The following is a 27,132-nucleotide window of genomic DNA, read 5'->3' as shown; positions in this document are numbered from 1 at the left end:
CCAAGCCGAAAATTTTCGAACGTGGGTGACCTCTGCGCTGCCACTCTTGGAACGCGCCCGCGGTCCACAACACTTCCTAGTTCTCTCTCCCCTTCCACCGCCGCCGCCACCTCCACCAACTCAATCCTATCTCCCCACCCCTCTCGCTTGGTTTCCCGTCTCACATGCGGTTCATATAAGCATGCGGCCGCCCACGGCCTGCGAGTTCTGCCGGTCCGTGAGACCACACGTCCTGTTGTTGGAGCTACACATCGGCTGACGGCGGCCGTAGAGCGCGGCGACGACGTTGTGACAAGCTAGACAACGATCTCGATGGGCCATGTGCTCTGTGTAGAAAGCACAATGCGCCGTGCGTGCCTTCGAAGACGACTGTGTCCGAGTCCAGGCCAAGACATGTTCGACATGGAAGCTCCGCCGCCAGAACCCCAGGCTCCTCTGGGCAGTCTCGAGTGACCAAGTCTGGACGCTCGCAAGCAGAATGTAGTCCAGCAACTCCGTCATCTCCCGCCATCGCTCGAACAGCGTCCCAGGTCAATGAAAACGAAGATGGCAGCCATGTGCCTTTGCCACCTCCCGCGCTGTCCTTCCACCTCGCGAGCCTCTATTTTGACTACGTCCACGACCAGCTGCACACTCTGTTCCAAAAGCCAGCATTCATGTCCGATCTGGCCATGAACAAGACACCGATGGTCCTCAGATATGCCATGATGGCTTTGGCTGCCAGATTCTCCTCCAATGACTACTTTTCCGGCATGAGTCCGAGAACGAGAGGCACGAAATGGGCCCGCAAGGCTGCCAGCCTTCTCGACGTCAGTCATGTCAGCTTGACCTCCGTCCAGGCTTGTGTCATGCTTGGGGCTTGCCGGATCATTGAGGGCGATGCTCCCGGCGAATCGGTGTATTATGGCATCGCTTGTCGGATGGCGCAGCTTTTGGATTTGCCCCATCGCGCTTGCGAGACTCGTCTTGAGCGAGAGATTAATATTAGAGGTGAACACTCTTGTCAAGTAGGATTGATGGTGATCCTGACATGAACTCTAGTGTGGCATACGCTCTGCATGATTGACGAATGGTCGTCCTCAGGCGTCCGTGTCCCAAGGCAGATTGCCGATCCACCATTGGATGTCCCGCTACCTATGGAAGAAATGGCTTTTCTGCAGCTACGAAGCACCGAGAGCAACGACAGATCGGGACCACGCGATCACGACTCACCATCGCTCTTAGGCCAGATGATTGCTCTGAATCGCATCTTTCGAGACGTCAATGCCTTGAATAGCCAAGCAGCAGATACTCAAGTATTACCACCAGACATCCGAGCCGTTGAGGCTCTCACCGCCAGGATCGACGAGTGGGAAGCACAGCTACCGTCTTACATGCGAGATGAACCCGCCAACCTCGCCCATTACGCCGCACAAGGTCTCGGCAGAATCTATGTCGCCGTCTACCTTGGCGTCTACCACTACGGCCAGCTCCTCTACTACCAGTTCCTCCAAGGCGCCAAAGACGACCAGCACAACGGCAGCATCATCAACGCATTCGCCGACCGCTGCAAATCCCACGCAGCCAAACTTTGCAACATGGTCTACGCCGCCCTCGACACCCCCGGCTGCGACGTGCTCTACAACATGGTCGGCCACATCCTCGTCATAGCCTCCACCATCCAAATCCACACCTTGCTCTTCTCCACCAATGCCGCCGAAATCTCCTCAGCGCGACAGCGACTCGAACGCAATTTCAACATCCTGCTCCGCCTCCGAGACCTTTGGCCCTCTCTCGACTTTTGCATGATGCGACTGCAAGCCTTTCATAAAGCTTGTCGGACTTCGATGGAGACTTCGTCAAGCTTGATCGCTGGATGCTGAAATTTTTGTCCGAGTTTGCGAATCCGGTGGAAGATCGGCCGGAGTGGGTTTTTGGGGATATTGTTATTACGCCTTCTTCGGATTTTGGGGTGGGGAGTGTGGCGAATGTGATTAGGGAGGGGGAGGAGGCTGGGAATGAGGGATGAGGTGACGGAGGACTGCTGTGCGCTTTCCGGCTTCGATGTATCCATGTCATTAGGTGAGCCCTCTAGGGGCTTACGAGCTGGACATCCCAAAGCCTGCCAAATCTCGGGCCAAACAGAGCTATTTCTTCTTCGACATGTCCAGCTCTCCCAATCTCCGAACCACCAAGCGCCCAATGTCCTTCCACATCTGCTTCATGCCCTCAATCTCGCGATACTCTGCATCAAACTTCTTCCGGCTCATGCTCTCTTCGGCATTCCTGCGACTCAAATCCTCCTCCAGATCCCGTGCCTTCTCGACTTCAAGTTGCGCTGCGTGCTTCCAATGCTCCAGCGTCTGCATAGACGTGGTCTGCAGGATGATCGAGAGAGGGCCGCATCTCCTCGGCTCCAGGAATCTTGCTCTCCTGCGGAGCACCGTATCCCTTGGGGAAAAAGGCGCTAATATGACAGAGAGTCTGGTACCATTTCCAGTGACTCATATGGAACTTGCTGTTCTTGTACTCCTCTCGCCCCTGCAAATCTCTGATCTTGACTTCGAGGATCGCGATCTCGATCTTGACGCGCTCGGGCGCGGCGAGGTCGACGTAGCTGGGCTCGTACTTGCGGCGTGGAGGGAATTCTTCGAGCTCCTCTTGCCAGTTCTGTGGCAGTAGTGCCACGGCTTTCCCATCGCCAAGGCGAGGTGGCGGCAGCATTGGAACAACCGTGTCGGGCAACATTTCCCCTCTTCCTCTTTTGCAACCGGCAAAGCGAAGAGTCCATCATCGAGAGCCTCTCGTCCTGTCTCAAGCTTTTCAATGATCGATCCCAAGCTTTCCAGGTGCTTCGAGGGTATTCCATTGCGCCGATACACGTCTTTCCTCTCAAGAAGCTGCCTCTCCTTACGCCTCAGCTGGGGCAGTTGGACCCCTGGTCTGCCGCGAAAACTAGTCTTGGCGTGTTTTGAGGGTGAAGTTGTCATTGATTCCTGGAGCATGAAGTCCGGCCAGTGATACACGAAGACTGCACTTGGATCTGTTCTCCAAAGTCATATCTCCATTACCACAGCCTGCTCAGGAAGTACAGCGTAATGAAGGACTGATGTGGTGATGCAGTGATGCGGGCATAGCCAACGGTCGTGCATGTGAAAGTTGCCTGAGGCAAGCCCGTGCGCGGCGCTAGCGCGTTTCAAAATCCCGCCCCCGACATTTCTCGCCGCGCGCTTTTGACTCTTCTTCTTCCACTTCTTCCACTTCTTCCACTTCTTCCACTTCTTCCACTTCTTCCACTTCTTCCACTTCTTCCACTTCTTCCACTTCTTCCACACCTCGACATCCCCACCACTCTCTCAGCACCCCGAAAGCCGCCGCCACCAACTCATTCACCACGGTCACCACTCGGCTCTACCGTTTGCGCTTCCTCCCCAGGTGCGCGAGGCAGCTCGAAACGGCACGGTACGGTTACTAGCACTCCGCTGCCCGTTGGCATGAGTCGCGAACAGCGTTGGACTTAGCCCAAAGGGCAGTAAGGGTCGCTATAGCGAGGCGAGGGCTCTTCGTGTGCTTCGGCATGCATCCACACTCGTAGTGACACCTGATCGCTCGGCGTCTGCCAGAAGGACCTCGAAGGGGTTTCGGCCTGCTGAGAGGAATCGCCTGGCAGGAGTCCTGGACACCAGACCACTCAGGCCCAGACCGGGCGAGCCTTCGGGACACTGGTTTGGGATACAGTGCAAAGGGATAACCTGAGCGAGTGCGCGGCAATCACACCTCGGCGGCAGGTGCATGTGACTATGGCCCTCCCCAGCTCGTCGGTGTGCGGGCTGCCGTTATAGCCCGCGGATGCTGACCACTGACCTAGGCCATCAGTCTCGCAGCTCACAATGCCGGGGGCTGGAGGCCACCGCAGAGGCGCAAACCCTACGACTCACGAAATTTGCGAATGGCCTTCCACCAATGCATTCGTAGATCGTGTGACGGCAGCAGCACAGAATCCACCTCCGTTCCCTTTCCGCATTATGATTAGCAGTAACACCAGAGGTCAGGTCGACAGCAAGCGAGGCACCATTCAATGCTGAAGACCAATACAACAGCACAGCGCGATTGAAAAAGGGCAGCAAAATAGTCGGCGACCAAGTCCTGGATCAAGAAGAAAGGCACCCAGATCACCTCCTCGACCAATTCCTTGCCTCCCTGCTTGGCGAGAGCAGGGCGAAGCCTTAACCTCGTACATAATCCACACGGCGGTACTCCAAGAGCAAGATTCTGGAAAGCTTATCATCAAATAACTTCCCACTCCCCAAAAATATCACCCATTGGCGTAAAGGAAGAGGCATGAAGTCCACTTACAGCAATCGCCTCAACGGAGCGGTCAATCTTCGGTCCCAACTTCAGGTTCCCTGTCATAGCATCATTGATGACCGATGTGGATGCTTAGATCCTAGAGGAAACAACCCGAGTGTTTACGCATACCGCCCACGGAGATAGCGGCATGAGAGTCCAGGTTCCGATCCGCATGTGCCTTAACGGCTAGTGTATAAGCGACGCTACTTCTAGCGGTTGACAAGTTTGCTAGTAAAAGATATTGAGCGACTCCCTCGGAAGCAACCAGTATATAGAATGCTTGTATATAGAATGATTTTCTTTATCCTTGTTGCGAATAACCTAGCTAATTCCATTTTAGTAGTGTGTCTTGGGGGGCATGTACTACATTCCAGTACAGTCTAGACTCTATGCCTAAATGGAGGAGATTTGAACGTGAGAGAATTCCAGTCCATTCATGGATTCATGAATGAAGCCCGTAGCAGGAGACCTTGTGGCATGGAATGTCCCGTTCGGCCAGAGCGGACGGACTGTTTACGAAGCGAGCGATGCAGAAAGAGACCGCAGACATCGTGCAGGGGCCCGGCTGGTGTAATCGACTCTATGGTCATGATCCAGCCTTGTTACTAGGACACAAACCCGTTACAGACCGGATTCCGAACTGTTGGAGATTGTGTCGCAGAGTTTCCGTTTCACAAGCTACTGCTCAACTCATCACTAGCAAGGCTCTCAGTCTCCTAGCTGCAGTGCATCAGGATCCAAGTCCGATGATGAACTCTCTCGTGGGCCTCGCAGTGAGTGATAGAAAACAAAACGAAGCGGACGAGATGCAGTGAGACGTCTCAAACTCTCACGGAGCCGACTCCGGCCCAAAAATACTTAGAACGGCAAGTTCTCGACGACCTCCCTTGCCTCGACACCTTCAAACACTATTACTAAGCGTTGAGTGCTCGCGTTAGCCACGACTGCTATAGCCATGTCTCTGCAGATCAATGGTCTTGCCTAGACCGACGCCGATACGCCCATACCACGCTTCTGGGTAGGGCTACCAGTGACCTGACGGTCAGGAGATGTCCGAAACTGTAGAAGAGCCGGCGGGCTTCAGAAGAGCTCTGTATCGTGACAAACCTAGCCCAATGCGGGGCTCCAATGACTGTTGAGAGACCGGTGGAGCATAGCGTATATCGCATGTATCCCAGAGACATGACGAGGCGGTGTCTTTGTTCTTCAGACACAATATTAAGCCCAGCCCAGCCAAGCTTTGTATATAGCGTGGTTGGTCGACCTTGATGACTTGCTTCTCAGGTTCGGAAGGAGTTTCTTCGACACACAGATCCTCGTCGACGTCGTAGACGATGATCAGCGCACTTGTTCTTGTCGCGATAGCACTCGCTATTCTCCATGCGAATCTGGTGCACTCCCAGGAGGTCAAGAGGCGGAAGCGGATACATCAGGAGTAATTGGAGGGTCTGGCTGGGTTGAGAGACAGGTCGCAAGAGGGAAAAGGAGAGCCTGATCGGAGGTGCAGGCGATTGGGATACTCTACAACAGGTTATCCGGCAGAAATTGAGGACCGAGAATTGAAAAAGCCACGATACGATTCCCCAACGGCGCCTGACCATGGAAGACCCCTTGTGTTCTCCCTCAAGTTTGCTCAGGTCTCCTCGCGAATACTTGAGAATGCTGAGACGAGCCGGGCCAGCTCTTGCATTCCACTGCAGCACGGAGGCACCCCAGGATAAAAATGTGTAATGTGATGGGAACGGGCACAGGACTTCTTGATATAGGCGCCGAGAACATCGCAGAGGTAGATTTAACCGACAGCAGTTCTTCCACTGCCACCATGCTCGGAATAAAGCTTGACAGCGGTAGTTCTAACTGTGGTCTATCCATCGGAAATACAGCTCCAGACTGCAACCATCGGAAATCCCTGGAACCACTTTTTGCTTGCGGCTCCGACTTCCTAGGTTGAAGCGCAGACAGCCTCGTTTCCTCGACAGGCCTGGCAGACTGGTAGCAGATGGAGAGGGTATATCTAAGCTTTCGGTCCAAGGTTTGGTCTTTGGGACGCAAAATGTGGTGAGATCGAACGCGATACCATAGCAGCCTTTCGGCCTTCTCCTGGAGTGCAAAAGGAATTTCCAGCTCTCCGGGGCACATTGAAAAAGCGGTCAACGCCACATTCCCATCCAATAGCCATTGTTTTCGTTGCTGAATCTCTGCTACTCTGAGGCGAGAGTTGTGAGCTGGTCAATATAAATCGCATCTATGTTGTTGTCCTGCTCGCGAGGAAAAGTCGAAAGCGTCTTGCGCATACAGCTCCGAAACCCAATCCTCAGAGTTCTCGAGACAGCCATGTCGCATAGAGGACGAAATTCACTGAGACAATCAGATTGTTTCGAGTGCACAAAGAGATTGTTCGGGTTGGCTATGCCGCAGGCTGTACAGACGCACTTCACTTCGATTCAGGACTGGGCCGTTCAAAAGCTTAATCTTTCGCGCTAAGCTAGACAACAACACTCACATCACTTTCTACCTCGACCACGCATTTGACAACACCGCAAACGACTTTTTCGCCTCACTCTTTCGGACTCAACTTTGCGCACTCAGTCAAATCCCATTACATTACATCCGTCAACATCATGCCGAAGCGCAAGTTCGACACGGTCACCGGCGCCTTCGACGACGAGAACTCGAGAGATTGGCTTTTCCAGAACATGCCGCTTGTGCTCGACTGGCTGAAGACCAAGTACTTCAAGGAAGGCTTGAAGTCAAGCAAGACACTCGACGACATCGTCGGCTACATCTCCGTGCCCACCGGCTACGACAAAACCATCGCCAACCTCGCCGGCGCCCTGAAAATCAACAGCCGCGTCGAAGTCATCCCAAAAGGCGCCGAGGAGAACAACGTCACCCTCTACCGCTACAAAACCAAGTTCCCAATCCACAACGCCGACACCCTCCTCAACTTCCTCGCGCAACCAGAAGCGCCCCTCTCCATCGACTACAAAGACCTCCAAGACGGCTGGCCAGGCTGCGACTCCGCACTCCAGATCCTCGAAATCGACCACAAAATCCTCCTCCGCCGCGACGAGAAGCGGGGATTGATCAAAACCATCCATCTCGACGACATCAACCTCTACCTCCACACGACCGACGACGGAAAGGCTAGCGCCGACTTGTACTTTTTCTGGCGTGCTCTCCAACTCCCTGATGAGAAGGAAATCAAGCAGACGCTCCAGGAGGCGGAGATCACTCCCACCAGCCAGCAAGTCGTGAAGAGAGCTTTCGAGGATAAGTTCTTCGTTCCGCCGCAGGGTCGGAAGCGGCCGGGTACGAAGAGGAGGGGGTTTGATATCAAGAAGGCGGGTAATGCCGGTCTCTTTGCGAGTGGGGTGTTGAAGGATTATAGCAAGAAATAAAGGGGAGGATGTGCAGGATGAGAGTGGCAGCGCTTGGGGATTGGCGGTTTTGGCTGTGAGTTGGGTTTGTTGGCTCTCGACGATGAAGCCCTTGACGACGCGATTGGAGCGAGAAATGGTAGGAGTTTCGCTGAAGCAGAGAGCAGAGATGAATGATACCGTGACTACGTGCTACATTTCCCCTTTTTCCTTTTCTTTGAACTTTCAAGGATCTCTGGTCTTCGATAGAATGCACAGCTTTTCGAGCGGCGGGAGCGAAAGCTAGCGACTGATATGCTAAAGCGGTTATGGGAGATGAACGATGAAGTGGCTACGCGCGATAGAACTTCCTATCCTCCTCTAATCGTAACATTGGCCTCTTGCTTCAAAGAAGGTCAGCACTTCGTGCGCCCAAAGCGAAATTCAGTCTGAGATGGATTGTAACAGGTCGCAGAGACGAGCGCTGCTCTTACTACGTGCTCATCTCTCTGTCTGAGGGGTAACTGGCCTGTGGGCTTCAGAGGCCTTACGGCTCTTCGAGGGCCTAAAGCGACAGCAGGTATAAGCTGGGCTAGGAGTGACGGTGGAGTTGAGTGACAATGGTATGAAGTGTTGTACCCCGGCTCCTCTCCTCGGAATACAGTTTGGTCTGCCTACTTCTAGATACGATGGGCTTCTGTGCAGCAGAAGTCAGAGCTGGTAGTGTATGCATCTCCATTAGATCGTGAAGATGGCCGAGTGTCTCTGTGGGTGAAAGTGTAACGCACCTAGTCATGGTGAGCTTTCTTTGTTACGTTGCGGCTAAGCTGTGGACTCTAAGAAAGCTCAGGTTTTAGAGCGGCTAGGTAGAGAGGTGGGATTCGTTGACAATACCAATAGCGGAGGCACATGAGACCGACACCATCTAGACCGTCTAGTAGACGCTCTTCCACGAGAGCATCGGACGGCAAAGCCTATCGTACAGTTAAAGAGAATGCTAGGACAGGCTAGTATTAACGTCGGGAGGAGCTAAATATCGAGGATATTAGAGTTTTGTTAGGATCGACAACGCTCGTCCGTATAATCGGTTTTATAGATTAAGTACCGGAAACGGCCGTAGGTTTTAATATAGATCTCGTTATAGTAATTTTTCTTATAGCTTACGCCGTAGCTTTGAGTTAGATATATAGAGGGTTTTAAGGGGGGCCCTAGATATTCTCTTAGCGATAAATAGGAGGGAAAAAGGAGTAGATTAAGTATAGTAGGAGCTAGATTGCCTATAGCTAAAAGGCTAAGCTCCCTTAAGGTCTAGCGTTCGTAGACTCGAACGACTTCCTCTAGCTCCTACTACGAAATCTAATTACTCGTAAGCGGCGGTAGCGGCTATACGAGCTATATAAGTTGCTTAAGTGCGGGCGACGTAGTAATAAGGGTATTCTAGTACTTACTAACTCGAAGACAAGAGAATATAGCGACTCTATTATAATATATCTCTTTAGAATCGACATTTCTTAAATAGGTACTAACGAGTATATTAGGAAGGATTCTCGTAGGAAGCTCTAGATATAATAAAATCCGCTAAAGTAGTATTGGCTGGTAACCGGCCCCACACACCTGGGCTGAGTTTTGAGCCTATATAAGAGGCCTCCTTCTGCATTGTAGATAGAGTACCAACCTCGTACAGCACATTGTTCATGTCACACTTCCACAATGCCTATGTTGCAGGGCTCTGGTCATCAGCCTGAGCAACCGTCTTGTCATCCTATCATGCTAAACATGGCTGCCCATATTGCTATGGGTCATGTTACCCTCGGTGGCCTATACTATTACTGCAGGTGGTGGTAGTGGTTTTGGTTTCCGTCCTTCAGTAGCTTAATAGTATTAAATATAGCATAGTAAGCGGCGAGGCGTCTATACCTCTTTAGTTCTCTTACGCGTCGCTATAGGTATTTATATCGAGTCGCCTATAGACTATAGGAGTCGGATAATTAATATACTTAATTAATATTACTCTCTACTAGTAGACCGCCGACGTCGGCTAGTAGTTAGTATACTATTCTAGGGGATTATTACTTTATCGTTTAGCTTTAGCGTTTCGAGCTATAGTAAGCGAGAGACGAAGAATCTTTTAGTTTACTAGTACGGAAGTTTAAAACTAAAATATGCTTTCGCTTATAAATATAGTCCGTGCGGTTTTACGTACTCTAGTAGCTAATTTACGAGAGCTTATAACGTCGTATACTATTGTCGGAGCGAAGCGAAGTAAATACATATAAGCCGAAGCATTCGATATGCTTCCGACGAGGATACGAAGGCGTTGTCTATTTAGGAGCTAAGTAGAAGAACAGTCGGAAGTTGTTATATACTTAATATTACGAGCAGAGCTTTCGCCGGGGGTTTAATCTAAGGAACCGCTACTACGATATTATTTCGCCTTTCTTTATAGTAGAAATTAAAATATCCCCGGACGTGACTCTTGCCTTGCTACCTTGCCTTAACTGTTCTTTCCCTTAGGTCTCGCTTCGCTCGGCAATCCTTATCTACTTTAGAACAGCGCCTATTATAGAGCATTTTATGCCTAGAAAGACTTCATTTGTCGCCGTAAGGCTTTTCATTTTAACAAAAAAGAGGATGAGATTATTGAATCTATAGAGTCTTGTCTCTTGGGAAATTTCCCACTGCTAAATACCGTTTTGCAGCTGTTTAAAAGCCAAAATCATGCTATGGAAGTCGTTGAACGCCAACGGCGACGCCAGAAAACCAAAGTCTGCCAATGTATCTAATTTCAGCGAGTCGTCAGTTTTGAACTGCTTTATACCAGTGTCTAGCATTGCTCTTTCACCACTCATCTCAGCTACCAACCTGGCCAGCGAATCGTCAAACGACAGACTTCTTCCACATCAGGCAGTGCTACGTCCAGGAGCTTCACGTATGAACTTCTTTCCCATAGGACAGCACTTACCCACCATACTTGCAAGCTGGCTGAGTTCTTCTGAAGTAGCCATGCAAACACCATTGGCCCGAAGAAGACCGGCGAGGAACTGCAGGTTCCCAACCATTCCTGTGTGCATGACTGCTTGGACTAAGTCTCCAATTCTCACGCCATTGACGTTAGTAACGTTAACATTGATGACGGGGCCACTTGGGTCAGGCTTGGCTGTGAAGCTGAGATGCGAGACTGGCGGCTGGAGGACGAGCATGTCTCGAAGGTTCGATTGGGCGTAGGCGTGGTACGGTAGGAGGATGTGTCTGCCGTACGTGATCTTGTCTTCGTGTTTGAGGTAGCTGCATGCATGAGGAGTATTGGTAGGCTTGCTCTGGTCAATCTTGAGAACAGGGTTCAGTAGGTGCGCTGTCAGTATCGTCTGATGCACGTTAAGTGCTGGCGGAGGCGATTTCGAATCGATCGCGACAATCTCACCTTCGGAACTGTCAACCAGATACTGCACGGCATCGTCAGCTGCAGGGAGCAAGAAGAGTGCTTGCTTGATCTTGACTGATCCGAACGCCACGTTCCTAAAGAAGTGGTTGGTCCGGAGTGCCGTCGCGAGATCATGCAGACTGAGATTTAGAAGGATCTCCTCCACAAGCTCAGCGGTATTGGTGACACTGCTTGCAGCTGTTGTAGCTTGGAGATGATCCTCTGTCATGTGCTTGTCTTGTGGCGGCGGCTCTGTGCGGGTTCTCTTGATGGCGGAGCCCGCCAGGAAGTCTGAAGCTGATTGCTTCATATTGATGGTCGAGGAGGTCTCTTTTCGGTGAGTGGGTGATGATGCAAGGCTGGCTTCCAAATGCGTGAGTTGAGTGACACCGTTGGGAGTCTCAAGTGGAGAGTCGTAATCCAGTGTGCTCATTAAGAGAGTCTGTGAAGAGAGAGAGAGGCCAGAAGTGTGGAAAACTGAGCTTTTAATTCGTAAAGGTATCGCAAGGTAACACCGATTCACTTTCCATCGATCTTTTACAATCCCATTGTGTGCCAGTGCTCGCATTGTGTAACCTGGACACCCTTAGTCCGAACGTGGGGTCCCATCGCAACAAAGCAAAATGTTCACAACGCTTTCCATGACGTCCGCGGCCAGACAGCATGGCATTCGAAAGGCGTCTTATGTATGTCCGGTGAATCTCGGCCATGGTGATCGTCTGCATGAGCTGCGCCAATGAAACCCATGCGTGATGCATACCAGCATCGGCCTGCCCAACTCGTTTGGGCGGAATCCAGAAAGGATGTTCCTTAATGCCGTGCCAGTGACTCTATTGTCTCCATCTCTTTCGAACTCAGCAGCAAGCTATCACGATGCCACAAGCGAGCCTTGAGGAACGGCGTGTTAGGAGCGTCGCCTCTTGCCGCGACGCTGTTCATGATGTTGCCAATGGTGATGCCGTTGGAGTTAGTGATTTCCAAGTTCACCTTCTCGGCATCTTCATCATCCGGCGCGTAGTTGAACTGTATGTCCTGGATCGCTGGCTTGGTGAGTTGCATGTCACGAATCTTGATCCATCTCGAACTGTCGACTAGCTGATATGGAAATTCGATGTCTGTGTGTCCTTCCAACGAGAGGATCCTTTCCTGCTCGGAAGCCGAGTCGATGGCGTCCTCGTCTGGGGGTACTTCCAGAATGGGATTGATCTGGTAGACAGCGACGACTTCTTCGTTCGCTTGCGCTACATCGCCCGACAGAGCGTCGAGCTGACGAATCTCCTGCGTGCGACTCACGCAGTACCGGACTGGCTCCTCGTGAGTTGGCGACAGAAACCATATCGGCTTCAACTGTGGCGCGCTCCTCCCCTGATGGTTGAAGAGGATGTTCGTTGGTAGGAGCCTCGCGAGGCTTGCAAGATCGAGATAGCCCAGTATCATCGACAAGAGCTCCGGCACGCCGAAGACCTTCTGAGAAGCATCTGACCCATTCGGCGTCACTGGTCCGACAGCTTGGGTTTCCTGGCTGGTGGTTTTGATAGAGCTGGGAGTCGCCCTGGTCCCGTTGGTGACTTTCTCCGTGTCTGGTTCTTCACGCTTCAGCCCAGCGATTCGTGACGAGCGTCGCTGCGCGTGTTCAGTTCGTCGGGTTGACACCGTAGCCTTGCGTCTCGGCATCGTGGATTGTTGGAATATGCCTGTCGAAAAAGTTCTTGTAAGGGTCAGAGGATGGTTGAATGACACAAGAGTCGAAGAAACAGCTGTACGCCAACTTCGAGCAAAGGTGCAGAAACGTATTTCTGGTAAGATGAGGGTTTTGAACCCAGGCAGTCCAGATGTTACGAGGAGCGCGAGTGAAGTGCACGCGTTGCAGCCTCATTTCCGCTCGTGATTCGGGACATGCCGTCAAGATCAAAACAATCGATTGAGTGAATGAGATCAGCCTGAAGCTGCGCAAAAGTACGCCTGGCTAAGCGGGAAGGGTGAGGCCTTCCGTTGATCAGTGGAGTCGTAACAGTCCAATCCATGATGCGGATGAGCTGGTTGGGATAGTTGCGGCCGTGTAGACTCTATATAGTGTTGGTCCTGTTCGTGTGTATAGCTGGTGTTGGGTACTGGTATGTATGGATTGCGCGCATCTCGATTTTTCCTCATGGGTGTATTATAGCGCTTCGTGGAGAGCAAAGGAGAACTAAGTCTTGCTCTGTCGCTGACTAGAAACATGTATCTGAAGTTAGACCAGGATTGTCTTTAATGCAAAGCGGCAGAGCAAACCTGTTTTGTTCGGGTTTCAGACTGAGGTCCTTCTGAGACATGCACACACCCAAGCCGTGTCATAACATGTCCATACAGTCTCTGCTCATCTCCTGACATGGGTTGATTACTCGACTGTGTACAAGGTCGACAGCCTTAGGATAGAGTTTTGAGCATTGCGGTGGACCTGCAGCTCCAGAAATGCATGCAATTTCCCAGCGTCATGACCGCTTTGATGCTCAAGTCATCTATATCGATGTAAAAAGGAACGTATGGCCCGGACCATAAGACTCGCTTGCCAAGTTTCACATGCGCCTTGGCATTCCGAAAGGGGTAAAGTGCCAGGGATGGCCAGATTTGCAGCGCAAGGCGATGCGCAGATAGTTCAGCGCACTAAGAAATTTGTGAGATCGAGTGTGTTGCTTTCATTCCGCAGATCAAAAAACATCGGAAATTTACCTTTGTCTGCTGCTGGCCCATAATGTTCCAGGGTGGGGTCTTGCGAGCGGACTTGAGATTTCAGCATAACCGGCGTTGCGGAACAGGTCGGAAGTGCTGTTCTTTATGTTGTCGTCGAGTGGATTGATGTCATTCGGCACGCACACAGCGCAATGGTTCTTTCGGGGCGGAATGATGCATTTTCGTCGAGCGGTAGAAGGGTCCTGGTAGATGAAGAAGCACATGGCTGCCTTTGAAGGGGTCCATGTTCGATTAATGATTCTATAGAAGAAGAGTGATCAATGGCGTGTCGAATCCGCAGTGCAAAGGAGGGGGACGACATCGTTCTTGCTCTGTCCATGGCAAATTCAACGGTCGACAGGGGCTAAGACCCCTAGCGTAGAGCTGCGGGCGATTGTATCAAAACACTAATTCGAACTTCACAGTCTTCTCTCTTTTCAGCAGCACCAGAGGCCACAGTGTCTGAAAGATGGCACAACCACTCACACTCGCGGCCATCCTCTCTGCTGCTCGAGACAACACACTCCAAGAACTGTTCGCACCGCCGCCGCCACAGTCACAACCACAACCGCCACCACCACTACAACAACCAGAGCGCGAGCTCCAAATCTTCTCGGACGGATCGGTGAGACCTTGGGGTCCTTACGCCGGATGCGCCATCGCTCTCTTCTCCCGCGATGAAGGCAAATGGCACTGCTGGGCTTTTGCTCTGGGGAGCATACAAAACCCCAACACCACCGAGCTGCACGGCATCAACGCAGCACTGGTCGCCTGCCTCGCCCGTGAGAGCGACTTCGACCACTTCACCATCAGGTCAGACTGCCTGAACGCGCTGGCTGCCGTCCGCTCTCTGCGCCAGAGCGCGACACCAAGCAGCGACCCTCTCAAGCGCACGATTTTGGAGAGAATTCGGGGGCTGGAGGAGATGGGCAAGCAAGTGAGCTTGACCTACGTTCAGGGTCATAGTGACCATTACACATCTGCGGGAAACGGCATGGCAGATCACTGGGCCGGTGTGGCCTCTCAAGCGTGCGAGCAGTTCGGTGCGTCCTGGTCGGACTCCTTCTTTGTTTGGGAGGAGCATTACAAGTTTTTTAGATGAGCGACTTTGCGTGAGGGAGCACGCTGATAATGATACTTCTCTTGGCTGGCCACGTTGCCGCCGATGACTCCCATCAAGACCTGTCTCTCTGTTCTTCAGCTCTCACTCGGTTGGATATGTCCAGTACCATCAGCGGGGTGACAACAAATGACAAAGAATGTCAGCTGTGGTCCCTCTCTTGGCTGGATTCTTTGCCGCCGCCGACTCCTATCAAGACCTGTCTCCCTGTTCTTCAGCTCTTACTCAGATGAACATGTCCAATACCATCAGCAGAGTGACAAGAAGTGGCAAAGCACACCAATTGTGGCCCTTCTCTTTGACCGAGGTCGTTCCCGTCTCCGGCTTCCGTGGAGTATGCTCCCTCGCTACTTCCCAACTCCATTTGAGGTCAATGTGCCCAACCTCGATCAGCAGAGTTAGGAGGAGGAGCGAAGAGGCGGAGGCTTAGGGCAATATCTCTTCGTTGACTTGAATAACGCTGCTGTTCCCGGCAGACTCCACTTCTGGTGTTTAGTTGTTCCTCAGCCCGATACGGCCAAGCTCGATTACCAGAGACTGAATAGGAAGTGAGGAAGACATCTATCTTATGCTACCTCTCTTTTGTAGCACTCTTGACTCCTCTGAACTGCTCTCTCTCTCTGCGCGCTATGGAGCTTTTCCAACTACATATGTCAGATACTGACTAGCGAGTCGAGACGAGGAGCAAAGAGGCAAACCTCAAATCTAAGTTCTCTTGGCTGACTTTCCCAGCATGATAGAGTGTCCCTGCGACCCAGCTCTACATCGTCTCAATGTCCCTCAGCTTCTCCAGCGAAGCATCTCGACACACAAGAGGATGAATCTATAGGAAGCCCCTTCGTTCCGCGCTTCTGCGGCTTTGCTCTCGCTCGGCTGCGTAGCTCTCTCTCCTTTCAAGGCGTCGTAGGACACCAAGCAGAGCTTTCCGACAGCACGAGAAAACATGAAAGATTCCGAATGAACGACGTTCCTCACGGCGGGCTTTCAGACTTGCAATGACTCCGAAAGATAAATTCTGTCTGCTACTCAAGTCTCTTCGCTAGTCACATGTCCAAAACCATTCAACAGAGCACCCCAACAGTTGAAAGGGCGGGGGAGAAGATGCATCAAGGTGGTATTTCTCCTGACTGGCTTCTCTGCTAACTTCAACTCGCAAGAAGTGCCTTTTGCATGCTCCTTGGAACGTTCGCTCGCTGGCGTATTGATCTCTACACAGTGTTCAGCTCTTACTTGATCTATTATGTTGGGATATGGTTTTGGAAAGGTTTGATATTGAGAGAACGGGACGTGGAGGACTATGCTTGTTATGGGATATTTTGGTTGGCATTTGCCGCGGTGAACTCGTAATACTAGATGCTATACTTTCAGGGTGCGATCTGCCGCATTCGATACAACTTCTATTTGCAAAGTCAAACATTGTAATTGAATTGTAGAGATCGAGTGCAACACGTAATTGACGGTCGCTTAGTTCAGGTTGAGACTCAGCGCGCCCCAATTCTAGAGGAGCGAATGTAGGGAGTCATGCGCTGTGGCCTAAGAGCGTTATGGTCCCACGGCCCTTGTGGTTCCACTATAGGGAAATCGATGGAAATCCGCGGAGAATCCGTAGCCTTCTCCATGTCTCTGCCTTGGAGTCTTGTCAGCATCAGTTCCTCCATATTCCTTACCTGTTCGTCGATGTATGTTCGCAGTTCGGCATTTCCAGCAGCGCTCAGGGTGCGTCCGTTGTTGTGGTGCGCCTCTGATGTTGAACGATAGTAAGCACGAGAGATGTAGAGGCCTTCCGCGGTGACTGTGAAGCTCAGTTGAAGTAGGATGCCTGGCCACCAACGCGTCCATTCAAGTGGTGGTAGGATCTCCATTTTAACTTCAATCTCCTTTGCAACCTTGAGCACATCGAAAGGGAGTTGGCTCAGGCAGCGTGGAATTTGATGAAGAATGAATCCCGGACGGGGTTCGACGATGATCTTCGAGTCCGGATAGTGGAATGTGAGCGCTTCGTGGCGAATCTGTCGGTCAAGGCCGAATATAGCGTTGTCAGGTAGGTCTGAACCACCGCTGACCCGAGGATACTGCAGTGTGTAGACCTCCTTTGCCGGGAGGGCGAATCCGTAGATTCGGTTGCGGATCTCGCCTGGAAGATGAGCGAGTGCGGACATTTTCCGATGTGGAAGTATTTTGGATAGTTCGTGTTGGTTGTGTTTTGCTTCAGCGTTGTTTGGTGCGATCTTGGAGTAGCTTTGGTCTATCTCTCAGTTGGGAATACCAGCCTTTTAAGTGTTGAGAGTCTTTGGTAGTTTGTATAAAGATAATGTAATTGTTACCCTCTCAGAATCAGGATCAGGCCTGCATCTCATTGTGGAGATTCTCTATTAGAGTATGGAAAGACAATGCTATTTTCCATCTCTGTTGAGGACTAGGCCTAGTGAATCTCATCGTGGAGAGTCTTTGTTAGACTATAGGAAGACAATGCATTTGTTACTCTGTCAAGGTTAGACAAAGGACGAGTGAGTTGCCACAGCCATCTCTGCTCACTGGTTGCACATCACTCGACCCGTCTATACGAGTTGGAGAAGCGAATCAGGGCTTTTCCCAAATGGCGGTTACGGAAATTCTGAATCGCGGTTTCACGTGCCAAGCCCATGCACACACCCTGCAAACAAGGTCGGCACCAAACCCCTTCGCCGTATTACATTTGGCAAAATCTTCGACAGCATAAAGGCTGACCCAGAGTTACCTTGGGGGGGTTCAGCCAGTCTCGAGCAAGGTGGGGATCCAAAGGTATACTCGAGCGGGGGGGAGTGTCTTACATAAACTACAGTAGCAATCGTGTAGCAAACACTCGGAGAGATATAAGCCCTCTCACAATCGTAGTTTGGGTAGATTATCCACTAAGTTCACACTCCTTATAAGCAGTTCAACAAAGAATATTTGTGAAAGTGAAGCCGCGAGTGGACCCTGACAAACGCCGTGCCAAGCCTTCAGCTGCAAGAGCCTAATTAAGCTTTTCCTCCCTTGTCACGTCTCAGCATGTCGGCTTCTCTACGTCCTCGAAGATCTGACATCTCTTTCCTATCTCAACTTCACCACGGCGAAAGAAGGCAACCGTTTCCCGATCAATGGTGATTCCTGTTGTGCAATTCACTCTGCTACTGGTAGGTGAACTATCCCAGGGAGTCGGACATATTTGCCATCTCCAGTACCTCGACTGACGCCCGTTTCGGATTATCCAGACCAGGAGCGCTCTCGTACGACATAATCGTAGAGAATCTACACCTTCGCCGCCGACAGAAAGCCTGTTAACCAATATCCACACCATAGCACCGCTATTATCTCGAGTCCGCTCGTCAAGACAGCGCAGCGTCTCTTCAGCATCGCTGAGCTGGCGGAAAATGTCATCCTACGCCTGCCAATGAAGGAATTACTTATCAATCGACGCGTCTCGAAGGAATGGCGAAACACAATCGACAATTCTCTAAGCATTCACCAAAAGCTCTTTCTACGCTCTGCTATGGACTCGCCGCCCCATCTGCTGGTCGATTGCAGACGAAGCAAACGCACTATCGATCTGGCTGCCGGCGAGTGCGAAGCCTATACACCCGAAGAGCAGAGCTGGTCGATCGAGGTGCGGAAGGGCGTTGTTGGCAATCCGCTTTTCTTCAAGCCGGGACGCGAGCGGGACGTCTTCCAAAAGGCACATCAGTACAATCATGCCGCTCTGAATATCGACCAGGCCATGTTGAACGCTAAGCTGGACTCGAGTGTCGCCCGGATGTTCATTACATTCCCGCCTGTCAAGGAAGTGGTTCTCAGTTAGGATACTTCTAACAATTGGAATACTAAAGATAAGCTGCCTGGCTCGCTTTCAACTGTAATGGAAGGAGTCAGCAACGATGATGGAGTTACTGTTAGCGACATTATCGCTTCTGCCGAAGACGCCATGAGCTCCGTTGCTGCCATCTATCAAATTCCAGTTGATTCCGACTTCATTCTCGCGCCAAGTCACGTCGGTATCAGCAACGCGTTGGATCTGCACGTCGACATCATAAACACACTCATAAGGCACGGCACGTACAGAACTTCTGGTCTGGAGAAGATTCTGTCCGATCCCCAAATCCGGCATCGAACACTGAATTTTCTGACGCCGCGAGAACTCCTTCCCCGGCGTCGGGTCAACACGCCGTTCAAAAGCACGATTGATCATGAGCTTCAAGAAACCATGTTTCTGCGCCCAGATACTCGCGAACCGCAGTATGTCCTCATCGATAAGGAGGAAGGCGTCTTGGGAATTTTGGGGAAAAGCCTTATCGGGCTCGCTAACGATCGCCTCTCATTGCAAGAGCAAATCAATCTGAGCTTTGATACCGCCAGACTTATGGTAAGAGAGCTCATTGAGATCAATCCCCTGATCTTGCGCCCTGACATTGATTCCTGCTGGGACATGACTACGCAAGCAGAGCAGGGATTCATTTCATTGAGGCCTGGGAAGTCTGTAGAGGACGAAGCTCCAGCTTACTTTCAAGACATGTGCTTGACTTCACCACCAAGCAACTCAGTCTCTCTCGTTCGACGCCGCACCGAAGGTCGGTTCGGAGGTGGGTGGGTTCACTCGCGACTTGGCTTGGCGAATGGTACTACCACTCTGCGATTCGGAGACGTGCAGAGCATTATGAGGCCAAGTGGACGGGTTCCAACGTGGCTTGAGATGCTTCGAATCAATGGGGTCATCGCTCCTACGTTAGATGAGGAGCGAAATCAGATTGAGACAATGCCGGTCCTTGGGTTTGAAGAGATGGTCGACCGGGCGGACAGCATCGGCTTGGAGTATGTGGGAGACGATTTGCGGTTCTTGCTTCCTTGTATTAGACCATGCTACTATCGTTGGGGGCTGCTAGACCTTGAGAGGAAACGGCGTAGGGGTTGATATTACACGCGGGATGAGTGAGGACCAGATTTGGCATTGCTATTGCCGCTGAACATATGTATTCATTAAGATCACAAGGTGAGATTCAGGGGAGGGTCACGTATTGTTGGCTTCAGCATGTAGTGAGGTCGCGGATGTAGATGCTATTGCCAGCACTGAATGCAACGGTCGTGCAGTAGTCGAATGTGAGCTTTTCTCAACCACGCCCGCGCCTCACTTCGCAGACACAACAACAACCACACTCACCACATCCACACCAACACCACTAGCAACCAACAAAATGCCAGAACCAGAAAGCACTCTCGCCCTCGTGATCTTCTTCGCCTACGTGGTCTGGCTTCTGTCCGTCATCCAGAAGCCAGACCACTGCTTGTCCGGCTGGACCGACAAGTAAACGACCAAAAGCCAGAAAACACCAAAAAAAATTAAGAAAACAAAAAAAACCAACAAAAAAACCTGAACTAGGGCGGTTTGGCAATTATATCAAAGCCTCACCACATTCAGACAAAGAAAACCCTGAGCTTCGCTCGTGGACGACGATAACTCAATGCTTCGCCTTTTCCGGACAGGTCAACAAAGAACTCTATGGCTTTGTGAGACGACGCCATCGTGAGATGTTGAGCGAAGCAACGCAGCCATTCACACAAGCATAGTAAGCCTTCGGAATTTGCAGTTCAGGTATGCTTCTCAATTGAAATGCCATCAGTCATTGAAGCTGTGGGCTGACATGAGTTGTTTGGCAGGTGAAGATTGCGCATCTGGGCACTCAGACCATAACTCACCAACCACTCTACGACTCTCTCGAGAGACGTGTCTGTGTGCTATACAATCATCTTTTCAAGAAGATCACGAGGGCGAGAGTGCTTTCTCCACACGATCACGATCACTCAGCAAAAGTCATCACTACACGTTGAAGAGCGTGCAAAACTCATCACTTGTCTCTTCGCAGAGACATTTCACATCAAGCCGGAAGTCGACAATTCATCAAGTCTTCGTCGAGCGACCAGAGCACAGCGGACGCAGGTCCCAACTCTATCTGCATCACTGGCGGTCGCTCAACATCAGGGGCTGGAAGAGGCTTTTCGACAGGGTTGAACTGGCACAGAAGACGCAAAAGAATCGGTACAGATTCGAGACTACGCATTATTCTGATCAGCTCCTTGATCTCACAGCCAGGAAGGGCACCGACAGTCACGCCTACCCTCTTTCGAAGGCAAGAATCGATCTAAGAAGCGAAGCACGGTGGACTCAAAGAAGGTGAAGGCTTCCAATCGGGCTGAGTTGCGAGGAGAAAGTCTTTGAAACTGCACAAAATGGCGGACGGCGGAGAGGTTAAAGAGGAGGTCAAGCCTAAGCCAGACGTCGCAGAGGAAGGGAAGGTTGAGCGTCAGCCAGCAGTCGCAGAGGGCAAGGAGGTTGGGCGTCAGCCAGCAATCGCAGAGGTCAAGCAGGTTACGCCTCAGCCAGCAATCGCAGAGGGCAAGCAGGTTACGCCTCAGCCAGCAGTTGCAGAGGACAAGAAAGTTAAGCGTCAGCCAGCAGTCGCAAAGCCCAGTGCAACTCAGCCAAGGTCTCTCACCAGGGTCTGGGATTGGATCATATGTGGATTCATTATATCCGCTCTCGTTCATAGAGTGTACGTACACGTTTACGTGCCTGCTATGACAATGGTCCAGGTGCCGAAGCAGGTGACTTGTCCTATACATCAAAGCGATCCGATGCAGGGAGGACTACTGCCAACACGATTTCAAACCGGCTTTGGCAAGGCTGCCTGGCATATTCCACGACACTGGAAGACATGGATGTCGACACCGATCTTCCAGAAGCAGGGCTGGCTGAATGTGCCGTTGGCGGAGAGCCGGCAGATGGACAAGATTCAGCGCGAGCTCAAGACGCAGCTCCCAAAGCTCATAGGAGAAGAGGACAACGCGCCACTGCTGGCTGCATTGCAGAAATTGAGCGAGGAGACGACGTCAATGGCAGCTTGTATCGGAGGAGATGTGGATACGATGAACAGGGAGCAAAGAGTGTCGAGAGTGTCATCGATGTCGCTCGATTGCAAACTGAGGATCTTTTGGCAATGGAGCACGATGCAGAACCTCGCGCTGGTCCTCGCGAGCACCGAGAACATCGTGGCCGCCAATATTCAGAAGCTTGACAACATCAGAAGCTTGCGAGCATCAGTTGCAGAAGCTCGCGATTTGATCGTACGCCTCCAGCAAGACTCCGCTGCCAAAGTCGCAAATACAGACCAGCAAATAATCGAATCAACCGTGACCTGGCTCAACACAACAGACTTCGCCGAACAGAACCCGATCTACCGCACCTACCGAGTTGCACAGAGACAATACATGCACCTAACCTGGCTCGACCTCGTCTACGCCTCCCTAGACGGCCTTCTGCACGCCAAGGAACAACAAATCACCTACATCGCGCACGTCCTCCAAAACTACGACCTCGTCGAAACGCTCGCGAGCGTCAAGCACGGAATCTCAACCTCCCCCTTTCACAACGCCCGTCACGGCGTGCTCGACAGCCTCCCCTACCGGAGCACCCTCCTCCTCTCAGAATTACGCTCAAACACAACCTTGGTAAATGCCCACGCCCTCCGCCGCGCTTCTTGCAATTGGATGCAGGCACATGCTCCTTTCCACCAGCAATGCACGTGTGGACAAACTGTCGGCGTTCGGGCTTGGCGCGTGAAGTTTTCTGACCGCAAGCAAGTGCAGGAGTGGACGAAACAGCATTTGAGAAATTTGTTTTGGAATGAGCTTGGAGTGGCGAAGATTTGGTTCGATGATAGTACCGAGGCGGGACAGAGGGTCGATGGCGCGGAGGTTAAGCAGAGGACGCCGGATATTAGGACTTTGGCGTTTTGTCGCGGAAGGGGGGATGAGAGGAGGCCGTGGAATCCTTGAGAGTTGTAGAGATGCATGGATTCAGATCTGTGGGCTTGAATACTGGATGGATTTAGAGTTTGAATTTTTGCGTTAGCTTCAACTTCAACATCAGCATCCGGGAGTTTCGTTCTGTCAACATCGAACATGACACTCACCCTTTCACGCACTACTTTCGCGGCAATAGATTGTCTTCCGTACGCAGGCATTTTCTCCGAACGGCTCGAGGCAGTGACGAGATGGCTGATGCGGGAATGCGCAGTTTCGAAGCCACGACCTCACTTTTGCCATCAGCCTCTCAACGGTGAGATTCCAGCTTCATTCCATCCGGCGGCTGATTCTTGCCACCCACCTTCACCGACGTCGTGCTTGACAACCTTCGAGCGCAGTGTCGTCTACTGCATTCACCCGAAGCAAGTTCATCAGAGATCCCCTCGCGCTCAACTCCATGCTGACAACACCAGCGGCAGCTCAGTCGTCAAGCACTGCTTCAGAGGTGGGAGGAAGGCGGTGGTCTTGACCGGATTTGCATTGGTGGTGGTTGTTCAACAATCAACAGATCAGAAGTCGAGCGGCATCGATTCAGGGGCCATTGGCCCGACAACACACGCGCGGTGAAGCGCAAGGAAACTTCACCATAGCCTACGGCGAGGATCGCGACCCTTGCGGCGCTCAGATGCCTTATCGCATCCCATACGACACGTACACCCCAAGCTACCCTTCCATTCAAGGAATGGCCAACAGCTGCGCACCAAGCACGCTCAACCAGAGTCAGAACTTCAGGGACAGCCTACGCGCGGCGAAGGGCAACTTCACCAACGTCTACGGTGAGGATCGCGACCCTTACGGCGCTCAGATGCCTTATCGCATCCCATACGACACGTACACCCCAAGCTACCCTTCCATTCAAGGAATGGCCAACAGCTGCGCACCAAGCACGCTCAACCAGAGTCAGAACTTCAGGTACAGCCTAAGCGCGGCGAAGGGCAACTTCACCAAGGTCTACGGTGAGGATCGCGACCCGTACGGCGCTCAGATGCCTTATCGCATCCCATACGACACGTACACCCCAAACTACCCTTCCATTCACGGAATGGCCAACAGCTGCGCACCAAGCACGAAAAACCAAGGCCAGAACTTCAGGTCCGAATCATACGCGGTGAAGGGCAAGGCAACTTCACTACGGTCCGCAGCGAGGATCGCGACCCGTACGGCGCTCAAGTGCATTACCGCGTTCTATACGACACCGTCACGCGAAACTACCCGTGTATTTCAAGTCTTGCCAGCAGCTTCGCACCAAGCACGTACGACCAAAACGCCAAGAGTTCACGTGGAGAGCAACTTCACTCCGGTCGATGGCGGGGATCGCGACCCGTAAGGCGCTCGAATGACTTGCCGTTTTCCATACGACGACACGCAAAACTACCCGTCTATGCCAGGTGTCGCCAACAGCTTCGCACCAAGCACGTACAACCAAGGCCAGAACTTCACGTTCTACGGCGGAGAAGCTTCACCTGGCCTTGCGGCGGCGCGGCCTCGGCAGTTCTGCCAGATCAAATCAATGCCTCTGTCGGCTACCCTGGGCCGAACCAATTGCACTGTGAGCAATGCCACAATGATCTCCAATTCCGAATTGCCCCAGTACCAAGGCGTGAGGCGGAGAGGTGGCAGTCAGCCTTCCACCATCGCCAAACGGCGCACCGAGCCCGTCACCCTCACCCAGAGTGCCGGCCCATGGCTCGAGTGGAAGCGCGGTCACTTAATTCCGGATTGCCAACATTGTTAAGGACACCTACGCTCAGCCTTCGAATGTGCTAAGGCGCGCGAATACCGCAACGCCCAATACCAAGCCGGACTCGAGATGTGCCGTTTGACGAGGTATGTCATTGCTAGTGTTCCAAAGGTCGCAGACTCAAGAGCTAACGAAAGATGCAGTGGAACACCAAGGTCACCGGCCAGAAAAGCTCTGGAGCGAGCAGACTGTCTACCTGTGCTGTGAGGATTTACCTCTCCATTCTCTTGCTTCGAGCGGCGGCACCACGGTTCGCTGGACGACAAGAGATATAGCCGGATGACAATGGTTAGGGATGCGAGTCGAGAGGAGTCAAGAGCAGGAAAGGACCTGAACATCTATCAAGACTCACGACTAGGATGCGAACGTTTGGGCTTTTGGCAAGCCTGCCTGGCCGGAAGTGCCTCCGCCGCAGATGGGGAAGATGCAGTCGTATTCCGATATGAACGTTAAGGAGAGATCAATAAAAGAACTACTTACAAATTGAACTGCTGTACAGGCTTGGAAGGGTGCGGTCAATCTCCCGAATGGGAAGGATTGACTAGCTCAGCATAGGTCCTGCTAGCTAGAAGAAGGCAATGGTATGTCCGATCGACTCTATATTTCGGATTTGGCATCGCATGTCGTTGTTCTCTGCGTACTGGGAGTACAAGGCGAGATCAATCAGGGGTTCGGTGGAGTGCCGAGTACAGATGGATAGCGGCATAGTGTAGAGGAAAGCTGTCGGGAGGAGGTGAGGTCAAGATGCAGGGGGACGGCGGAAAGTATATTGTGGGACCATTGCGACGGATGACTAAGCTGCCAAGATTCCGGCAATGGAAGTGAAGACTGACAGACACCTCCTGCGAGCCAACGCAAGCACTCACTCACCCACGAACAGCTTCCGCCTATCCCCACAGTGTCACGATGGCTTCACCGACCCGGCGCTCAAACTAGTCTCGGTTTCGCTACGATTCGCCCTCCCACGATGCCCAGATCCTGCCTCCCGAGTTCGCCTCGCAGCCCCATACCACCGGCATAGCACTCAGTCAGCTCGTCTGGGTGCTCCTCTGCCTATAACTGCTCTCTTGGACAACAGACTGAGGATGGCAGTAGAAGTATGCCTGCGCGACTGCAGAGAAGAGATGCTCCTGAAGTTGCATCCCACTTCATTCCGGCTATGATGCGCAAAAGAAAGAGCATGGAGCGCTACCCTGGACGAGTTATCAGTGCCATAAGCAGAGGCGACTGCCAGAAGTGGCAGCCTGATGCTATGCGAGCGAGCCCTTGTACAACCTCTCGAGAATCCTTCGCTCCAGCTGGGCTTAGCCGAGCACTTAACGTATAAGGTAACGCCAGCGTGCAGATGGCATATATCCTCCCTACACTTTCGTATCTCGCCACCTATTCTTCGTCTCCTTCGGCAATCCAAAGCCGCTCAGCCCAAGCATGCCGAAGCCTACCATTGTATTCGTGCCGGGCTGTTGGGTACGACACCTCGGAAGCACCATTCTATCTACCACTAATCTTCTGAAGCATGTGCCAGCCCACTTCAACCATGTCCGCGAGGAATTGAAAAAGGAAGGCTACAACTGTGTTGGCGTAGAATTGCCAGGAAACACGCACAATCCACGCAAGGACGATGGCCAGCTGATCGGCATCGCGGACGACGTCGCCGCCATCCGCAAGGTCGTCTTACTGGAGCTAGATTCCGGAACCAATGTAGTCGTCGTCACGTATTCATATAGCTCCATTCCAGGCACAGCAGCCCTCGCGGACCTCAACCTATCAGCCCGCAAAGCCGCCCGCAAGAAAACGGGCATCGAGGCGGTGGTCATTATATCCGGCTTTCTTCTCCCAGCCGGCACAACAATGTTCGAAGTAATGGGTCGCCAGCTACCGCCACAATATTTCCACGAACACGACGTGACTCTGCCGTTCAATGGACCTGGAGCGATCCACATTCTCTACAACGACCTCGAACACAACGAAGCTCTTAAAGCGGTTTGGAAGCTGAAGCCGCAGTCTTATGGCATCAATACCAGTCCCGTGCCTGATCAGCTAGCGGGAATGAAGGATACGCCGCTGTACTATTTGCTGTGCGATAACGATAATGCTGTTCCATTTGAGGCGCAGAAGGCTACTGTCCAAGCCTTTCGTGCGAATAGCGTAAAGGTGTACGCGGCAGTCGCTCCGAGTGGGCATAGTCCTTTCTTGAAACTGCCGGTGGAGACGGCAAGGTTTATTCAGAAAGCTGCTGGGCATGAGAGTATAGAGACGGGATTTCGGGGTTTGGAAGAGGGGGAGGAATGAGACTTGGCCGTAACGGGAGGCATTGAAGAATCTTCTTTTGGAATCAGGCTCGTTATATTTCCTGCCAAGCCTGAGATGTGATGCAGTAGAAGCCGAGCAGGTGAGAATTATATACACGGAAGCCCAGCTGTTGGCTCTCGGAGACAAAAGTATGCGGTACCGGTATGCCGTGCGAGCGACTAAGATGTCTATCTGGCTGCGACTTTAGCGATAACCCCAGTATCCAGCATTTCCCATATCCCAGCACCATCCAAGATTCAGCATATGCTAAAATCCAATCAATCGCAGA

General features: G+C 52.0%; 12 protein-coding genes across 12 annotated transcripts; 8 read left to right on the top strand and 4 right to left on the bottom strand.

The window, feature by feature from the left end:
• Window positions 1-181: 181 nt before the first annotated feature.
• On the top strand, window positions 182-2,116 carry MYCFIDRAFT_204632 (uncharacterized protein; the record flags this gene model as incomplete). The annotated part of the gene is made up of 3 exons (XM_007931351.1): window positions 182-213; window positions 599-990; window positions 1,042-2,116. The coding sequence occupies 3 exons, from the start codon at window positions 182-184 to the stop codon at window positions 1,860-1,862; spliced, it is 1,245 nt and encodes a 414-aa protein (XP_007929542.1). The 3' UTR covers window positions 1,863-2,116.
• A 10-nt stretch (window positions 2,117-2,126) lies between these two features.
• Window positions 2,127-2,703, bottom strand: MYCFIDRAFT_84672 (uncharacterized protein; the record flags this gene model as incomplete). The annotated part of the gene is made up of 2 exons (XM_007931350.1): window positions 2,127-2,412; window positions 2,471-2,703. 2 exons carry the CDS (start codon window positions 2,701-2,703, stop codon window positions 2,127-2,129), a joined length of 519 nt encoding a protein of 172 aa, XP_007929541.1.
• A 2,560-nt stretch (window positions 2,704-5,263) lies between these two features.
• MYCFIDRAFT_177585 (uncharacterized protein) lies at window positions 5,264-6,672 on the bottom strand (the record flags this gene model as incomplete). The annotated part of the gene is made up of 7 exons (XM_007931349.1): window positions 5,264-5,290; window positions 5,329-5,364; window positions 5,390-5,628; window positions 5,663-6,012; window positions 6,041-6,453; window positions 6,485-6,574; window positions 6,637-6,672. 7 exons carry the CDS (start codon window positions 6,670-6,672, stop codon window positions 5,264-5,266), a joined length of 1,191 nt encoding a protein of 396 aa, XP_007929540.1.
• Window positions 6,673-6,950: 278 nt separating this feature from the next.
• Window positions 6,951-7,730, top strand: MYCFIDRAFT_84671 (uncharacterized protein; the record flags this gene model as incomplete). Its single annotated transcript, XM_007931348.1, has 1 exon — window positions 6,951-7,730. One exon carries the CDS (start codon window positions 6,951-6,953, stop codon window positions 7,728-7,730), a length of 780 nt encoding a protein of 259 aa, XP_007929539.1.
• A 2,639-nt stretch (window positions 7,731-10,369) lies between these two features.
• Window positions 10,370-13,682, bottom strand: MYCFIDRAFT_177583 (uncharacterized protein; the record flags this gene model as incomplete). Its single annotated transcript, XM_007931347.1, has 12 exons — window positions 10,370-10,521; window positions 10,551-10,749; window positions 10,790-11,586; window positions 11,633-11,837; window positions 11,870-11,952; window positions 11,982-12,732; window positions 12,761-13,049; window positions 13,070-13,354; window positions 13,381-13,412; window positions 13,447-13,494; window positions 13,547-13,589; window positions 13,669-13,682. 12 exons carry the CDS (start codon window positions 13,680-13,682, stop codon window positions 10,370-10,372), a joined length of 2,898 nt encoding a protein of 965 aa, XP_007929538.1.
• A 24-nt stretch (window positions 13,683-13,706) lies between these two features.
• On the top strand, window positions 13,707-16,081 carry MYCFIDRAFT_177582 (uncharacterized protein; the record flags this gene model as incomplete). The annotated part of the gene is made up of 15 exons (XM_007931346.1): window positions 13,707-13,763; window positions 13,796-13,911; window positions 13,938-14,024; window positions 14,057-14,092; window positions 14,120-14,171; window positions 14,201-14,242; window positions 14,288-14,907; window positions 14,936-14,973; window positions 14,999-15,057; window positions 15,085-15,139; window positions 15,168-15,335; window positions 15,369-15,486; window positions 15,527-15,590; window positions 15,671-15,904; window positions 15,947-16,081. 15 exons carry the CDS (start codon window positions 13,707-13,709, stop codon window positions 16,079-16,081), a joined length of 1,881 nt encoding a protein of 626 aa, XP_007929537.1.
• A 27-nt stretch (window positions 16,082-16,108) lies between these two features.
• Window positions 16,109-16,391, top strand: MYCFIDRAFT_177581 (uncharacterized protein; the record flags this gene model as incomplete). The annotated part of the gene is made up of 3 exons (XM_007931345.1): window positions 16,109-16,273; window positions 16,307-16,346; window positions 16,372-16,391. The coding sequence occupies 3 exons, from the start codon at window positions 16,109-16,111 to the stop codon at window positions 16,389-16,391; spliced, it is 225 nt and encodes a 74-aa protein (XP_007929536.1).
• A 28-nt stretch (window positions 16,392-16,419) lies between these two features.
• Window positions 16,420-17,295, bottom strand: MYCFIDRAFT_177580 (uncharacterized protein; the record flags this gene model as incomplete). The annotated part of the gene is made up of 2 exons (XM_007931344.1): window positions 16,420-17,187; window positions 17,263-17,295. 2 exons carry the CDS (start codon window positions 17,293-17,295, stop codon window positions 16,420-16,422), a joined length of 801 nt encoding a protein of 266 aa, XP_007929535.1.
• A 762-nt stretch (window positions 17,296-18,057) lies between these two features.
• Window positions 18,058-18,755, top strand: MYCFIDRAFT_84666 (uncharacterized protein; the record flags this gene model as incomplete). Its single annotated transcript, XM_007931343.1, has 2 exons — window positions 18,058-18,093; window positions 18,204-18,755. The coding sequence occupies 2 exons, from the start codon at window positions 18,058-18,060 to the stop codon at window positions 18,753-18,755; spliced, it is 588 nt and encodes a 195-aa protein (XP_007929534.1).
• Window positions 18,756-19,157: 402 nt separating this feature from the next.
• Window positions 19,158-20,256, top strand: MYCFIDRAFT_198818 (uncharacterized protein; the record flags this gene model as incomplete). The annotated part of the gene is made up of 4 exons (XM_007931342.1): window positions 19,158-19,189; window positions 19,310-19,762; window positions 19,933-19,940; window positions 20,150-20,256. 4 exons carry the CDS (start codon window positions 19,158-19,160, stop codon window positions 20,254-20,256), a joined length of 600 nt encoding a protein of 199 aa, XP_007929533.1.
• Window positions 20,257-21,175: 919 nt separating this feature from the next.
• Window positions 21,176-25,004, top strand: MYCFIDRAFT_198817 (uncharacterized protein; the record flags this gene model as incomplete). The annotated part of the gene is made up of 6 exons (XM_007931341.1): window positions 21,176-22,453; window positions 22,947-22,956; window positions 23,401-24,133; window positions 24,199-24,359; window positions 24,562-24,637; window positions 24,827-25,004. 6 exons carry the CDS (start codon window positions 21,176-21,178, stop codon window positions 25,002-25,004), a joined length of 2,436 nt encoding a protein of 811 aa, XP_007929532.1.
• A 975-nt stretch (window positions 25,005-25,979) lies between these two features.
• On the top strand, window positions 25,980-26,843 carry MYCFIDRAFT_198816 (uncharacterized protein; the record flags this gene model as incomplete). The annotated part of the gene is made up of 1 exon (XM_007931340.1): window positions 25,980-26,843. The coding sequence occupies one exon, from the start codon at window positions 25,980-25,982 to the stop codon at window positions 26,841-26,843; it is 864 nt and encodes a 287-aa protein (XP_007929531.1).
• Window positions 26,844-27,132: the final 289 nt, after the last annotated feature.

Source organism: Pseudocercospora fijiensis (genome assembly GCF_000340215.1).
Source record: "Pseudocercospora fijiensis CIRAD86 unplaced genomic scaffold MYCFIscaffold_7, whole genome shotgun sequence".
NCBI classification, from domain to species: Eukaryota; Fungi; Ascomycota; class Dothideomycetes; order Mycosphaerellales; family Mycosphaerellaceae; genus Pseudocercospora; species Pseudocercospora fijiensis.
This window is presented reverse-complemented; position numbering and strand designations above follow the sequence as displayed.